Source organism: Gobio gobio (genome assembly GCF_949357685.1).
Source record: "Gobio gobio genome assembly, chromosome: 17".
Lineage (NCBI taxonomy): Eukaryota > Metazoa > Chordata > Actinopteri > Cypriniformes > Gobionidae > Gobio > Gobio gobio.
The window spans coordinates 25,021,224-25,039,283 of NC_137110.1; the positions used below are offsets into that span (position 1 = coordinate 25,021,224).

At 42.6% G+C, this 18,060-nt stretch overlaps 1 protein-coding gene across 1 annotated transcript; it reads right to left on the reverse strand.

Moving 5' to 3' along the window:
• Positions 1-1,949: 1,949 nt before the first annotated feature.
• dzip1l (DAZ interacting zinc finger protein 1-like) lies at positions 1,950-17,077 on the reverse strand (the record flags this gene model as incomplete). The annotated part of the gene is made up of 15 exons (XM_079841909.1): positions 1,950-2,096; positions 3,896-4,020; positions 4,945-5,147; positions 5,260-5,437; positions 5,573-5,762; positions 7,043-7,176; positions 7,272-7,331; positions 7,441-7,471; positions 7,931-8,077; positions 8,161-8,223; positions 9,480-9,608; positions 9,799-9,960; positions 10,593-10,717; positions 15,654-15,738; positions 16,565-17,077. The coding sequence occupies 15 exons, from the start codon at positions 17,075-17,077 to the stop codon at positions 1,950-1,952; spliced, it is 2,292 nt and encodes a 763-aa protein (XP_079698035.1).
• Between the last annotated feature and the right edge of the window lie 983 nt (positions 17,078-18,060).

Here is an 18,060-nt window from a genome sequence, read left to right on the forward strand (position 1 = left end):
TCAGGGGAACATACCCTGGTCGAGATCCCTCAGCAAACCTGCCAGGTGGGCACGCAACACCGCCATGGTGTGAGAAGTAGCACCGGGCCGACCTGCTGCTGTGTATGCCCTGCCATTAAAGCGAAACATAGTTTTGAAAGGCTTAGATGGCAGGGTTGGAGCTCTCAGTGTCCTCGCCCACCCAGATGCGAGATTGCAAACATCCTGTCAGTCGGTGACAACACATACCCATATTCTCCTATTGTCCCGACATACCGTTGATGTCATTGAATATGATCTGAATATGGGTTATCCCATGCCCTCTCGATCTAAATAGGAAGATCAGGAAGGAATGAAAAGCCCAACTGAGCTGATGATTTATGGCCGGGGAGAAATCGATCATTCACATATATCACATATACAAACAAACAAACAACTCTAAAAGAGCTTACTGTGCATGCTCTTGATCCCAGGCAGAAAACACACGCGCTCGTGCATAAAATAATGAATTTGGATTACCTGGTCGCACATTGATGACATCATGGGCTGTCACCGGTCAATAGGATTGCCGTGATTTGATAGTAGTTCAGACACCTGTCACGCTGGAGGCATTCCCCATAGCGTCTTTCTGACGCAGTGCGAGTTCCCTTTCGAAAGGCAACTTTCTATTTAATATACGTTCATGTTGTTTACATTATATGCACTTACGAGCCAATTACCAACAAAACACAGACATTTGATGCAGTTTCACTCACCGGTTTTGACTCGTGACAAACAAACACACTTACAGAACCATTTGCTGCACCCGGAAAAACAAACTGCCTCCACTGTTTAACGCTGGGTTATTTGGGAAGCTGAACAAGGTTACCCTGGAACACTTTATAATAACGTTCAGTTGTAAGTAATTTATAAGTGGTTAGTTAATGATGAACTAATCATTTAAAAAACATTCATAAATGATTATCAAGTGATATGCTAACATTTTATGTATGTTTTGTAAATTCCATTACAAGTAATTTACATGTGATTAGTAAATGATTAACTAATCATTTACGAAAAATGACTATGCGTTCATAAATTATTAATAAGTGAAATGTTAATTATTTTACGTATGTTTTGTAGATTCAGTAATAAATTATTTATAAGTTATTAGATAATGATAAACGAATAATTTACAAATCATGACTATACGAGCATAAATGATTATAAAGGAATATGTTAACAAAAATAGCATATCATAAAATAATCAAACAGATCCTAAGTAAATGGTTATTAAGTTAGTAGTTAATATATTATTAATCACTGAAATGTCAACGTACCATTATCTCAATAAACAATTGTTAATCATGAACAAATGATGATCAAACCATTAGTAAATGATGAGTATATAATTTATTATTAATTGTAATATTAGTTGTAACGGAACATACATCAAATGTTAGCATATCACTTGATAATAATTTATGAATGTTTTGTAAATGATAAGTTCATCATTAACTAACCATTTATAAATGACTTACAACTGAACGTTATTATAAAGTGTTACCTGCCATATGGCAGTGGCACAGAAATACTCTGTCATACGTCCAACTAATTCTTTTACATTTTGGCCATGAGTTTAGCATGAGAATCCAACTCTTTAACAGTGTAAATAAGTCAGAATGCATGAAATAGCATTAGAAACCCAAAGATTATTTACTGTATATAAAAAGCTAATTGAAAAATTGTATACAAGTGAAATGTGTCTTGGACTAAGTTTGTCACTATCAAGTGCACAGTTTATAAAAACAAAGCGCCTGAAGGTTATACTACAGCACACAAACAAGTAATAGCTGATATTTTTGGCTACAATTTGGGGTTACATTGATAATGATTATTTTGTAAATGCACTTGTAAATTCTATACAAGTCTAAGAGAAAATTTGGGTTTGGAGTGAAAACATGCATTCATTTGGCAGGTCACATCAAAGGTCACCACGCTCCTGGTCTACTGGCTGCAGAACTCCATGCACTGGTCCCAGAGGTTCCGCCGACCTCTGAACTTTTGCGTACTCCTGCACGGTTTGCTGTGAGCTCTTCTATGGAGGACAGCTCAAAATCGCTCTCCTCATCAGACAGCTAGAAGACAGGTTTAATACAAAGCCATTCAATCCAATACTAAAGACAATGGGTCTCATTCGCTAATAATTCTGTACACTATTTATTCTTATTTATATGCACATTAGAATTTCTCACAAAAATTTTATTTTGCCTAATTCACAACACGTACATATGTAATGGATGTAGGCCAGTAATAGCTGTGCGTGTAAACCTCACTCCCCTGGCTTCAAGAGGAATGCTAGCGGCTGTGGTCTTTAGCATCCTTGTTAGCGTGCCTGCGACCCGGATTCGAATCCCTCGGAGCGGGGCGAGTAGGACCGATTACATTTGGTGCCATTGACCCGGATGGGAATGAGGTTTAGGGGAACATCAGTTGTTAGTGTGCCTCTTGAGGCCAGGGGAGTGAGACGTGCACAGTGCACATCTGTTACACAACTGATATTAGTGGATGCAGTCTTTAACGTCCTTGTTAGCACACAAGGAAATTTTTAGGAAAATTTCCAGGATTTATGTCCATATAATAGACTTCACCGGGGTCCAAAGGGTTGAAGGTTCAAATTGCACAATCAAGCGTATAGCGTCAGTACTGGCAGGTCACGTTAGTAAAACTCGCATCAGCTGTCTGTCAGCTGATCACGTCTACCTATAGGAATATGACGTCTATCACCGCATGCATATATATAGCTCCTCAGTACTATCAGCAGCTATTGTGTTTCTCTAGAACTCATTTACCCTCCTCCCCTCCTCCACCCCCAGCTCCTCCTTTTGTCAGTTAGGATTTGGTATTCTGATTTCCCTTGAATCAGACTAAATTCCTGAATCACTTTGTACATGTAATATCAACATTAATGATATCTGCAATTCATTATGTTGGTTCTGTTCTGTTTACCCTAAGGGGGGTTATTGCTGCTCTCCCTGCCCTTATCCATGCTAGGCTGCATGGGCAGGGAGTTCTTGCCCAGAACAGAACCATACCGGCAATCCAAACTATATGCTAATAGTCAAACAATCATCTTTGACGATAGTGATCCTGACAGAAATGGCTCTACACAATCCCAGCCGAGGTAAAAGGCAAACTCTTATTTAGCGAAACAAATCTGTCATTTTCTAAAAAGATCAAAATTTATCATTTTTAATCACAAATGCTCATCTTGCACTCACTCTGCGATGACTCACGCATTACATAGTCACGTTGGAAAGGTCACGCGTCACGTCACACGTAGGTGGAAGTACCGACCCAGTTTATACAAGTGTAGAGAAGGACCGTTCACAAGTTGTTGTATGTTGAATGACATATATTTATACGTCTTTGTGTTAGTTCATATTTTTAAAAGGTCCTTTAGTGTGCGTATCCGGGATTTACATTTTTTTTTAAACTGATTTAAACTGGGTCGGTACTATCGCCTAGATAAGATCCTTATTCCTCGGCTGGGATCAGCCCTTTGAAGCTGCATTGAAACTGCCATTTGGACTTTCAACTCGTTGGACTCCAGTGAACTCCACTATATGTATGTAATATTTTACTCAAAAACCTTAATTTATTTTCGACTGAAGAAAGAAAGACATAAATGTCTGACATTTATTTAATTCTGAAGTGAACTAATCTTTTAAGGTAACCAAAAATATGTCATCTTTGCGTATGAGTGGTTTCAGTTGTTCTTACATTTTTACATTTTTACAATACATTTTAGAATACATTATTGCTTAGTGAATGAGACCCAATATTCAAAGACAAATTATTTCTACAACAAGATTTCAGTATGGAAATAGCTTATATGCAAGCATGTGTGTGCAATTTTTAAAAAAAAAATTTGTACCGCTCTCTGTTTTACAATGGCAGGGCGAGGGGATGGTGGCAGAACTCTAGTCCCGCCTACAGGCTTTTTGACTGGTGTGCTTAGTTGTCTTTCCAAACTTCTTGTCAGTGTTTGGACAACAGAACCTGCAATCATAAACCATTCATGTTAACTGACTAATACTGTAATGTAAGACTAAACTAAAATTAAACTAAATTGTTCACATCCCAGAATTGTTCACGTTGAAATGGAATGACAGGAAGGAATTTAATTCAAGGTAATTCAAAGAAATTCAACACAGGTAAAGCAAGTGTTCTTTCACCCTGGTCCACAAAAGTTAATTTATTACATATAATAAATATATATAACTTAATAATAATACATTCAAAAAAATCTGTCTATTCTGTTGTCATAGAGTGCTGCAAGGATGACACATTTTTGTAGGACCCCAAAAAAAAACTAGTTTGTATTTTAGCACTTTCGTTTTTTTAATGGGTTTTTGGTTAAATGCCTGAAATGGTCCGTGGTCTACACAAGCTCAAGGTATTTAAAAATTTTCATTCCACAACATGAAATACATCAGCAATACCCCCTTGGGATTTTTTTTAAGCTTTTACTTGAAAAAGTGAAAAAGGCAATCGTTAACAAGTGGCTAAATGGGATTACAGAGGTTGTGATGTAATTTGTTTACAGCCTACGTTTAGCCTTTTACTTCTGGCAATTGTATTTAGCCTTTTAAATTAATAAAAGTTGTGTTCATTTGTGAAGATTATCTTGCAAAATGTGCAAGAATCAAACTTTTGTTGGTCACAAAGATTTTTTCTACAATACCCCAAAAGCCATTAGAAATATACTATTGGGTTTTGTCAAGGGATTCAAACTTCTGCAGCGCTCTCTTTTGGCAAAATTATTTGCACACATATATATATATATATATATATATAGATGACAGGAAGCGGATAATCATATATATTTTTTATATATATTAAATGTATACAATATTCAGACTAGTTCCAAATGGTCTTGTTGTGACTAAAGTAAATAAATATAGGTACTCTGCATTTACTCACCATGTGGATTGGGAGCTTTGTGGAGTTTGGATGTGTCAGCAGCCTCTGAAGGCTCACTATCTGTCCAATCAGGCTCAGCTGTTGGGTTCAGCAGTGATCCTGATTGAACAAGGCGGACAGAGGGGGAAGGTTTGCCCCGTGAGCTGGTAATATAGGCACCGTCCTCAACTGACTCATCCTCATCTGAACTGAAAGGTGGTGTGCTGAAGAGAGAAATATGCTCATTAAAGACTGATAAGCTTGACGCAATAATATATATATATATATATGTCCCTGAGTAGTCTGAACATTTACAGATTTTAAGGAAAAGTATACCTGTTCTTTTTTTGCTGTGTTTTTGGAGTCTGATTTTGAGGAGGTGCTTTGGAGCGTGGGGAGGGTGTTGGAATAAGTGCTTTTGGCTGCTGGCTTTTGATTTTCTGAATGGACGGCTTTGAGCCCTCCCTGGATCCGAGCCTTTTTTCCTTCACTGGGGTGGAATTTTTCATTCCCCCTAAAAACAAATATAGTAGATTGACTGATCTTGGTTCAGATGAGAGGAAATCAAATAGAACTGACATGAAAGCAGATAAGTAAGACGTATGAATATGGGTAGTGTGGTGGCACGATAAATAACACTTCTGCTTACTCGGTTTCGAAGTGCTGGGTGTTAATTTCCCCTGGCTCTTCTGCAGGCTTTTCACTCGCCTGGTGACCTCATGTACCAAGTTGTCTCTATGGTTTTGCAGGTCTGACTGCTGTCTATATCTCTGCAGCCGCTGACCAGTCAACAGAACACTCAGACTCTTAAATGTTTGCTTTGAGATGCCCTTGGTACCCTGCCAAAATATCATGACTTTAACCACAAACCAATGCTTTTGAATTACATAATATATTCATGTTTTCATGGTCCAAAATTAACTTTTGTCACACCTACTAATAGCTGATGAAATAAGATTTACTGGCCATAAATATGCATTACCTGCCATGACAATTATATAATATTTTTTCCAATAACAACATAATTATAATATTGTAATATATATATATATACAGGGAGTGCAGAATTATTAGGCACGTTGATTTTCTGATCATATTTTTTTTCCAGGCACATTTGACCAATTCCAAACCACAGTAATCCTAATAACTACTATTGATTTAGTATTTAATAATGTATAAGTGATATATAATTGTTCATGAAGGCTGGAAATGAAAATCACCTTATATTCAGGTGTGCAGAATTATTAGGCATGTTTTCTTTTACAGATAAATTGAGCCAAAAAAGAGATTTAACTCAGACTGAAAAGTCAAAAAGTATTAAAAGCCCATGAGAAGGATGCAATACTAATGCAATACTAGACATTGCAGTTAAGGCATGACCATTGGACAGTGAAATGCTCGTTGGGTCAGCAGGATCTGACAAAAACAGGTGGTGAAGAAAAGACACCTGTTAACTGCAAAAGAATTAAGAATTAAGGTGAAGAATTAAGGGTGAAACCATCAGGAACCCTTTAGTCTCCAGCGCCACCATTTTCCAAAGCTGCAACCTACCTGGAGTCTCCAGAAGTGCAAGGTGTCAGGATCTCAGAGACTTCAGTTAGGTAAAGAATCCTAAAAAATGACCCCCACTAGATAAGAATCACAAGCTGAAGTGTTGTAAAATACATGAAGAAGGTTTTTTTATAGGCTTTATGGACAGATAGGTTGAGAGTGACTCTTGAAGGACCAGCACCACATCCTCTAGTACCACTGTTTGAAGAATTCATCTTCCAGAATCTGGCAGTACGTTTTGGGAGTTCATTTTTAGTCCATCTCTGCAAAACGGACTTCAGGATGGACTAAAATGAACTCCCAAAACGTACTATATATATACTCTTTTTTTTTGGGCTGTGTATTGGTAAATTATCCATTGAGCAAAAAGTTGTTAAAAGATGTGTTAGTCACAGCAGATGTGTTCTTTACTTTATTAGTCGGTTTGTATGTCAGGGGTGAGATTATTAAGTTTACTGTTTGACTTAAATCATGTTGTATTTTCCTAAAAAAAAAATCTGTTTTATTTACAAATCCGTTTTATTTTTACTCTCTTTTGACACGCCAAATGTTAATATTCATGTTCTACCTTCCGCAGTCCCATATTCTCCAGTTTTTCCTCAAGTGATTCTTCTAGAATGGGTCTAGACTCTCTCATCAGCTCTGGCTTTCCTTTGTGTGACTTTACAACCTTCCACTGGGATTCATCGGATTCATCCATGCCTGGAGGTGCATGCACAATTTTGCTTTAAATACATCATGGCATGATTAGTGTATGCATACAGTATACTGTAGTTAGAAACAACTGATCCACATACTCTCCCCTTCCTCTTCTAGCTCCTCAGGAGAATCTTGGGCATTCCGAGAAACCACTGGAACTACCAAATGAGAGAGAAAAAGGGGCCAAACCACATTTAACTTAATTCAAAGCAACAATATTTGATTTAATCAAACAATGAGTGAGTCCACATAGATATAATTCATTACCTGAGACTGGTATGACCGACAGTTTTTTAATCTGTGTGATAAAGCATCAATTGGAAAGATAATTAGTGTTTAAGAATCAAGACATCAGCAGATAATTTTACAATAACTACAATCTCTTTAATAATCTAATTATGAATTAATATAGTCAAAGGTAAAATGTGCCATTTTTCAATGTGAAAATACTTAAAATACCTTTAAAATAATATCACAGGTTAAGTTTTTAGGTTGACTTCTCCAAAGTGTAAGCACTGTGGTGCTTCATTTTACAGTACGACCTGCAATAAACTGTTTGCAATAAACTTGGGATGCGAAGCGGAAGGGCTAGTAGGACAGTTTGGGGAAACCTTTGAAATCTGGAAACATTATTTTTGCAATTATGTTTGGTGCCTCTAGTGGAACTTCACCTTTAAGGAAACATTTTCTGACAATTGCATGAAATTATAGCTGACTTGCATCCACTGTTTTACTGATTGTGAAGTAAATAACCAACCTTCTCCTCCTGAGAGTTGATGAGTCTGTCCTTCTTGCTCAATTGAGAAGAGAGAGAGACAACCTGCCGTTGAAGTTTCTTCAGACTGGAGCCAGAGTTTTTCTCCACAGACAAGGCCTTCAGAAGCCTGGCATTCTCACTCTTCAGCTGTGACATACACATACAAATGACAGACGTGATGAGATGATTGAAAAATGTTACCCAGACAGAGCAATACCAGAAAGACTTGCCTCCTCTTGCTTCTGCTGGTGTCTATTCTGTGCTTCCTGGTATTTCTTCTTCCATTCACTTTTCTAAAGGAAAAAAAATAATAATAATAATACATGGACATGAATAATTAAATATATTGAGAAAATGAGAAAAGTTAATATTCAAAAATGCAAGCACCATGTGGACTGAAAAGTCTCATATATTTATTTATTTGACCTTCTATACAGATTTAATTACAGATATAGTTACTTTATTAGGTACACCAGTTCAACTGCTCGTTAATGCAAATATCTAATCAGCCAATTACAAAGCAGCAACTCAATACATTTAGGCATGTAGACATGGGATGTGTTTCAATCAGCTCCCTAGTTCAGAAGTCAGTGCACTGAAACGTTTTCTCCCTAAAAAGTCGCACAATGCACCGTGAAAACCAGGGAGCATCAGTGCTTACTATGTTCCCTTAACAGAAGTTCTGAAGCGCAAAACATAAATCACGTGAGGCAACTCACTACACATAATGACACAGGAAAGATACATTTCAGCATAAACATACATTACCAGGCAGGTAATGAACATAATAGAAACATTTATCCTTTATTTATGTCTGAAATGTTGCACGCATATGTAACAAGCAAAGTTGTTCATAAACACCAGTAGTGATGTTGTACAATGAGGACGTTGTCATGTTGCAGGAAATAGAGTCATCAGTGTCCCAATGTGTAGTGAGCCAGGGTCCTTACCGTCCTTACTAGTGCCCGAATTCATGTACAGATATACTGATTTACGAAGCTAGGGAGTTGACTGAGATCTGCTGAAGTTCAAAGTGAGCATCAGAATGGGATAAGAATACTTTTTGTGCACAATTTTTTATTTATTTAAATAAATAATGACTTTATTCAACCATTTCTTCTCATCCATGTCAGTCTCTGACGCTTTTCACATTGTACAAAGTCCTTATTTTAGTTTTTTTGCGCACAAAAAATATTCTCGTCACTTCATAAAATTAAGGTTGAACCACTGTAGTCACATGGACTGTGTTAACGGTCTTTACTACCTTTCTGGGCCTTGAAAGTGGTAATTACGTTGCTGGGGGATAAGAAAGCTCTCAGATTTCATCAAAAATATCTTAATTTGTGTTCCGAAGGTGAACAAAGGTCCACCTTTATTCACCTTCGGAACACAAATTGAGATATTAATAAGGGGTCTTGAATTACATGAGGGTGAGTAATTAATGACGGAATTTTCATTTTTGGGTGAACTAACCCTTTAAATAATGATGTCCGTTCATTTAAAAAGTGCATTGTATGCATGACTCGATAAACAAGTAAAGAACTCTTACCTTCCTGGCCATTACCTCTTTCAGCTCTCTCTCTCTGTTTTCTCTCATTTCTTTCTCAGGGTCAATCTCTTCTTGTAAACTTGCATTATTAAATAGACCCACTTCTTTGTTCTGCAACGCCAGCAGTTTCTATAGATAGAACAATGACAAATAACATAGAAAATTATACCACCAACACTAAACTACTTTTCCATCATACATTCCACCTTACCTCCAATAGCTCCTCTATTGAATGGTTGATAGAAATGCATAGCATAGGATCTGTCTCCATCTACTGGTGACCATTTGAAATATTTATTTTAAACTTGTGTATACTCACAGCCTCAATGGATGAGCTCTTGCTTGCCATGTCTTTTGACTCCTGGAAAAGCAGTTGTCTCAGCTCTCCGATTTCCTGCTGAAATTTTCTTCTCTCCTCTTCTTTCCATCTCTCCAGCACCTCTTTCTCAGACTGTTCTCTCCTTTTCTGCTCTTCGTGTTCCTGGCAGAATAAATTCATACATTTTCTCAATTTGTTTAACAAAAAGATTCTTAAACTGGTATTTCATATGGAGTGCTTAAAGGGTTAGCCCTTTAAGGATACAGAGCCACCATGGTGAAGGGGAAAAAATATGAGATGGAATGTCAATGCTTTTGCGCTTGCTTACACTACATTTGCACTCACTAAGAAACTTAGCATTTGATCACAAAATGTTTCTGTTTCCTCCCATCCCTTTTTCCCCATCACCATGTCCCTTTAGTTGCTCAGTTTAACTGAGAGGAGAAATTCAGAGCTTTTGGGTTCACTCACAAAATTTTTGCGTTCCCCCAATAAACATTTTGATAAACAATACAATGGAAATCAAATCCCAAAATGCACATTTGCAAGTCCCTGTCCACTTTTGTTGTATGAAAAAGTGCAGCTTGGAAATTTTTAAGAAGTATAATGCCTACTAAACTGCCAATATATAAAAAAATGAAACACATTAAAATGTTCAGCAATTACCAAACATTGGAAATAGACATAGAAGGAAATAGGGTTATTTAAGAGGATTAGAGCTAGCATCACCTCTTAAATAGCCCTATATTAAATAATTCCTTTTTCCTTCGATATTGATTCAAACAAAAACTCACCTGCTGCCGCCTCAAACTGTCCGTTTCTCTCTCTGCCTGTAGCTGCAACTGTGTCAATCTCAGTCTCTCCTTCAGTTCTTCTATCCCATCTTCCATCTGTTCGACTTTCCTCTTCTTCTGCCTCTCTGACACACACATGCACAAGTGATACTGGGGTGCCAAAATATTCTTTTTTTTTTTTTTTTTTTACCACATCATAGAAACATAGCTATCAAGTGAAATTTAAGTGCTAGTTCCCTTTCAGTCGGTCACTACGACGTACGTCGGTAATAACCGACGAATTGGGATCACTTCAGAGAGCCCCTATCAGCTTCGAGAACTTAAGAACAGGCCAATGAACAATTGGCGTGCGAGATTGGCATCTCGCGCTCCGCCCCGCGCCGCAGGTATAAACAGGAAGCGAGAGCATCGCACTGACGTCATTCACTTCGGAGCCGAACCGGCGTTTGAAGTTTACAGACTGCTTCCTGTCTATTCAGCAAAGAGAAATTCTACAAAGAACAGAGAGAAGAGGATCGTGTGTTGGTGTGACGGCGCTTTCCAGCGGGGCCGCGAACTCAAAGCTGCGAGGAACAACTGCTGTTATCACAGCAAGAGAGCTTGTTGGTATCGGTGGGCGTTCCTTCTGAGTGCAAACACAGGCTGCACTATCCCCTGTGTGTTGCCGCGGTTTCCCTGGGTGCTTCAGCACTCTCTTAAAAGAGCGTTTCCTCACAAAAAGAGCAACACGGGTGTGACACTGCGTCTTTTTCAAGATGTCATTCCACCCGTGCGTTTCTGGATGCGGTCGTTCCCTCTCGCCCGCTGACGGCCACACTCACTGCATCACGTGCCTGGGCTTACAGCACGCTGAGGCAGCGTTTGTGAATAGCTCGTGTTCTCACTGCGGGAACATGACTATTGCGGTGCTTAGGTCAAGACTCACCTACCTGCGGGAAGGCGGAGTCCCCCTCCCCATACCTCGATCTGGAGCTATCCCTAACCAGGATAGACCTACTTCGACGGATGACCGGGGTGATCTGAGGATTACGTTCAGGACAAACCTGCCTAGTGTCCCTACGCAGGTCCCTGAACCCTCGCAAGCACCGCTGCCGGTGGCGCCACCGGAAGAGATCGCTGGTCCCGCCCACGGGCGCCCAGTCATCTCTTTCGGAGCGCCCGCGGACGAGCAGATGTCTATCGCAGCATCGGAGGGGGAGTTCCAGTCCTCGGAGGATGAGGATTCAGCTGTACTGCCTCCCTCTGGGAGAGTGGCAACGGCTGAGTCGGACCCTGAGTTGACGGCTATGCTTTCCCGGGCCGCCGAAAAGGTCGGGCTTGTGTGGAACCCTCCACGTCCCGAACCTTCTAGGTTGGATGATTGGTTTCTGGGGGGGGGTCGCGCTGGTTCTCAGCATCCCGCCCCAGTGCCATTCTTCCCGGAGGTGCATGAGGAGCTTTCCAGGTCGTGGACGACACCCTTCAGTGCCAGAAACAGACCTGGAGGCTCCTCCCTCCTCACTACCCTTGACGGTGGACAGGCCAAGGGTTACGAGAGGATCCCGCCAGTCGAACGCGCCGTCGCGATGCAGCTGCGTCCGGCGACCGCCTCCGAGTGGCGTGGTGATCCTCGTCTCCCGTCCAAAGCTTGTAGGCTTCCGTCCAGTCTGACTGCGAAGGCCTACAGGTCCTGCGGACAGGCCGCGTCCGCCTTGCATGCCATGGCGTTGCTCCAGGTGCACCAGGCCCAGGCACTCATGGACATGCACGAGGGTAGGTCTGACCCAGAGCTCCTCCGGGAGCTCCGGGCGGCGACGGACCTCGCCCTCCGGGCGACGAAAGTTACCGCCCATTCCGTGGGTCAGGCGATGTCCACCTTAGTGGTCCAGGAACGGCATCTCTGGCTCAACCTGGCCGACATGAGGGAGACTGACAAGAACCGGTTCCTGGACTCCACCATATCGTCGGCCGGGTTGTTCGGCGACGCGGTCGAGAATTTCGCCCAGCAATTCTCGGCCGCCCAGAAGCAGACGGAGGCCATCAAACACATCCTGCACCGGCGGCCCGCTGCTGCCTCCACCCAGCCGCCGGCTGCAGCACCTCCGCCTGCCCGTCGCCGAGGACGTCCTCCTGCGGCCGCCCCCGCTCCCGCCCCAGCCCAGCAGCAGCCTTCCACCGGCCGTGGGCGTGGAGCCGGTCGTGGGAAGAACGTCCAGCCCGCTCAGGCCGCTGCCAAGCCAGGTGGCAAGCGCCGTCGGAAGAGACCCTGAGACGGGCCGCCCAGAGATGGAGGAAACTGCTCTTCGGGAGATGGCTGCAGCACCACTCCTTCCCCCGGTGGAGGGCCGGGGGAACCCCATTTATTTTTCTGTTCCGCCACTGGCCCCAGTGCCAGTGGCACCCAAATTTTCAATAAAAGAGCAGTTTCTAACATCTCTGGGTGCCAAGAGAGCGCGTCTGGTGGTATGCAACGCTACCATGCCTCGTACCCCTCAGACACCTCTCTCCTCGCCAACAGGGGGCGTCGGTTGTGCGGACGCACGCAAAGTGTTGCCAGTTCTTCCCGGAGAGTGGCGACTCCACCCCCAGGTGGTCCAGCTGATTTGGAGTCGCTTTGGGGCCGCACAGATCGATCTGTTTGCCGCCCACGACACGACCCACTGCCAGTTGTTCTATTCCCTGTCCGAGGGGACCCTCGGCACGGACGCACTGGCACACAGCTGGCCCCGGGCTCTGCGCAAATATGCGTTTCCCCCAGTGAGCCTTCTTGCACAGACTCTGTGCAAGGTCAGGGAGGACGAGGAGCAACTCCTCTTGGTAGCTCCGTACTGGCCCAACAGGACGTGGTTCCCGGAACTAGTGCTCCTCGCGACAGCACCTCCTTGGCCCATTCCTCTGAGGCAGGACCTTCTGTCTCAGAGACGGGGCACCCTATGGCACCCGCGTCCAGACCTCTGGAAACTCCATGTCTGGTCCCTGGACGGGACGCGGAGGTTCTAGGTGACCTACCGCAAGCGGTAGTCGACACCATCGCTTCCGCCAGAGCACCCTCTACGAGACGGCTTTATGCGTTGAAGTGGAACCTGTTCGTCGACTGGTGCTCTTCTCGCCGAGAAGACCCCCGGAAGTGTTCGATCGGATCTGTGCTATCTTTTCTTCAAGACGGGTTGGAGCGAAGGCTGTCTCCCTCCACCCTCAAGGTATATGTTGCCGCCATCGCCGCAAGCCATGACCTCATTAATGGTGAGTCCTTAGGCAAGCATGATCTGATCGTCAGGTTCCTAAGGGGAGCGAGGAGACTAAATCCTCCTCGCCCTTCTTCTATACCCTCTTGGGACTTGACTCTGGTGCTGACCGCACTGCAGAGGGCGCCCTTCGAGCCTTTACAGTCAGTAGAGCTTAAGATCTTGTCTCTAAAGACAATACTCCTGATTGCATTGGCCTCAGTTAAGAGGGTAGGGGACCTGCAGGCATTTTCGGTCGACGAATCGTGCCTGGAATTCGGGCCGGGTGATTCTCAGGTGACCCTGAGACCCCGGCCTGGATATGTGCCCAAGGTTCCCACTACTCCCTTCCGGGACCAAGTGGTGAGCCTGCAAGCGCTGCCTTCGGAGGAGGCAGACCCAGCCCTAGCTTTGCTCTGTCCCGTCCGTGCTCTCCGGACTTACGTGGACAGAACGCAAAGCTTCAGGACCTCAGAGCAGCTCTTCGTCTGTTACGGAGGACAGCAGAAGGGAAAGGCTGTCTCCAAGCAGAGGATGGCCCACTGGATAGTGGATGCCATCGTCTTGGCGTATGAATCCCAAGACGTGCCCTGCCCGCTCGGGGTTAGAGCTCACTCCACCAGGGGTGTAGCTTCTTCCTGGGCGCTGGCTCGTGGCGCCTCGCTGACAGACATTTGTAGAGCTGCGGGCTGGGCGACACCCAACACGTTCGCTAGGTTTTATAGCCTGCGTGTAGAGCCGGTGGCTTCTCGTGTGCTCGCTTCCCATAGTCAGCTTCACTGAAGTGCCCGTTCTAGTGTCGGCTTGCTGCGCCATTCCCTTCCCCTGGAACGGATACGTGCGCTTATTTTCTCCAGTCGAGTTCCCCAGGATTGGCGAACCCTGTTGAGTCCTCCGCACCCCTCGGCAGTCGGATGTTGCGGAGCGTCCGACGCCAGGTCTGGCACTCGTATGCATTGGTGGAACTTGTGTCAGGCTGGGTTCCGTATGTCGTGACTCCTACGGCGGTCCCATACGTGTATTCTCCACGGTACAGCTCCCTACGGCGAGCTTGTGTCTTTCCCTTGGCAGAATTCCTCTGCCGTCTCAGTACGGTGTCGTCCCCCGCCTGCATTAGGCCGGGGCCTCCCCTGGGACTTCGTATGTCGAGCTGCCCACGGCCAGCCCATACGTATTCTTCCACATGGTAACTCCCTCTGGGCATGATGTGGCTCCCGCAGCGTCCTTCGGGCACGCTTTCCCAGCGTTATCCAATCAAGTCTGCTGAATGGGTCTTGCGGAACAGCAGTATGACTCTTCTGGCGTGAATCTTCCCGCCCGCTTCAGAACGGGGTCTGAGGGGCTCTCGCTGGGCGCTGGAAGTGGTAGTAACTGTGGCGTTTTCCATAGGGATCCCAATTCGTCGGTTATTACCGACGTACGCCGTAGTGACCGACTGAAAGGGAACGTCTCGGTTACGTATGGTAACCCTCGTTCCCTGAAGGAGGGAACGGAGACGTACGTCCCGTCGCCACAGTTCCTTCCATCACTGCCTGGCCGGTCTCTGGTTCGGCTCCTCAGTGAAAAAACGTCAGTGCGATGCTCTCGCTTCCTGTTTATACCCGCGGCGCGGGGCGGAGCGCGAGATGCAAATCTCGCACGCCAATTGTTCATTGGCCTGTTCTTAAGTTCTCGAAGCTGATAGGGGCTCTCTGAAGTGATCCCAATTCGTCGGTTATTACCGACGTACGTCTCCGTTCCCTCCTTCAGGGAACGAGGGTTACCATACGTAACCGAGACGTTTCCCTATATCTGAAATTTTATGAAACTTAGCTTTAAAGTTTAAAAGAAATGAGTGGACACACATTTTCTCACCAACCTGCATCTGTGACCTCAGGATGTCTTCGCTGAACATGTGCTTGCAAGTAGGAGTAGTTGACAAATGATTTTTCACAGCACTGGCACTTTCATAAGGAAAAGAAATCAAAACATTAGAACTGTTCTGTTTTTGTGTTTGTTTTTTTTTACTAAAGGATCTTGCACGAAATGAGTAGTTCATCTTAATATATTGTAAAAATAAAAGTGTAAGCCTACAGATATACTATCATTCAAAAGTTTGGTCTCAATACGTTTTTTTTAAAGGAATTAATACTTGTATTCTTTTATTCTATACTTTAATACTTTTTCAAATAAATAGGCTACTGTTCTTTTGAACTGTCTATTTTGAAGTATTCTTTTAAATTAGTACAGTTTCCATAAAAAAATATTAAGTAGAACAACTGTTTTCAAAATTGATAATAATCACAGGAATAAATTAAAATATATGAAAATAGAAAACAGATATTTCAGAAAATATTATTTTTACTGTATTGCTGATCAAATAAATGCAACCTTGGTGAACATAGAGACTTCTTTCAAAAACAAAAAATCAAATTTTCTTTCAAATAAAAAAATCATAAGGATCCCAAACTTTTGAATTGTACCGAATGAGTGTGATAGCAAAGATTTTCGAAAGTTCTTTATCCCCAGTTTCACAGACAAGGCTTAAGCTAGTCCCAGACTAAAATGTATATTTGAGTTGTTTTAACTGAAAGCAACTTCCCCTGGAATATTTTAAAATATGTCACCCAGTGCCATTGTTTTGTCTCAAGATGCACACCAGTGATGTTTCTTTAAGGCGTTTATAAAAGGTACTTAAATGGCCTAATTGAACAAAAGGCCTAATCCTGGCTTAATCTAAACACTGTCTGTGAAACCAGGCCTAAGTGTACAACTTTTAAAGAAAACCACCTTGTGATAATTATTAGCACTGGCCTGCAGGAGGAGCTGTTGAGTGCTGATCAACTTCTTTCTCCGTCGATTCTCCAGTTTAGTTTCCTGCAGATTTTTTTCGAGTTCTGCTCGTTGTTCTTCTCCTTGCTGGACCAGAGAGAGCGCCGCCTGCAGACGCTCCTCCAGTCCTGAAAGCTGAGCGCTCAGGAAGTCCTGGCAGTGCAGCAGGTACTCAGTGCTCAGCTGAGACATACGAAGCAGCTTGATCAAAGAAGGGTCAGCAGGCCCACGGCAGTTTGGACACCGCTCGCCGTCCACAGCACAGAATGTTACTGTCATAATGAAATCCTGAAGCACACCGACATCTATCTCTTGCGCAACACGGTCCACATCAAGGGCGGAGAGACGCCTCCAGTCAATGGGGTCAGTGCGTGAGCGGAAGCGGAAGGGCTGAAGTTGGTGTGCTGGGCTCCAGGGTGGTATAGGGGACACAGCAGTGTAGGGCTGACCAGGGGAGAACTGGCCCAACATGGTGAAAGATTTGTGATACAAAGATGAATTGATGTGGTGATTCCTAATCAGAGGCTGGATGGGGAGACAAAGATAGAAAACAGAGTAGTTCTAGTTTAGCTATTACAACCAAATCAGCATATCTGAATCAAAGGCATAAGGACATTTTAAAACACATTAAACTAGAAAAACAACTATTTTAAATTATAAAACTGTCACAATTTTACCATATTTTAGCAAACAATGCAGTCTTGGTGAGCATAAGAGACTTTTTCTCTATAACCTGCCTTGTTTCTTTTTAGTTTATTTTATTATACATCTCTCTTTCTTTCAGGGCTATTGGGAAAGTAACCCCTAACATGAAGACTGTGTAAAAAGGACAGTGACACATTAGAATAATGGTCATTAGTTAACATTAGTTAACTACATTAGTTAACATGAACTAATAATGAACTGCACTTATAAAGCATTTATTAATCTTTGTTAATGTTAATTTCAACATTTACTAATGCATTATTAAAATCTCGTTAACATTAGTTAATGCAGTGTGAACTCACATGAACAAACCATGAACAGCTGTATTTATATTAACTAACGTTAATATAAATGAACAAAGATGAACAAATACAGTAACAAATGTACTGCTCATGGTTAGTTCATGTTAGTAAATACATTAACTAATGTTAACTAATGACCATTATTCTAAAGTGTTACCAAAAGGACATTGAGAAAAATGTTATGCGATACCCCTGGTGACCAGTCTGTTCTGTTCTTTTTTGCTTCTGTGGTCCACTAAAAGAAAAAAAAAATTAAAGTTAAAAAAAGAGAGAAAGAGACTTCTTTCAAAAACATTAACAAATTCCAACATTAAAAAAATTACCATAATAATTTTGACTATTAAAATGTTTTGTTATGTATTAATGTAGATTTTTACATGCAAAACAGTTAAACACTGAGATAATATATGTAAGTTTACTTTTTTCAGCTAAAAACAGATAATTTAT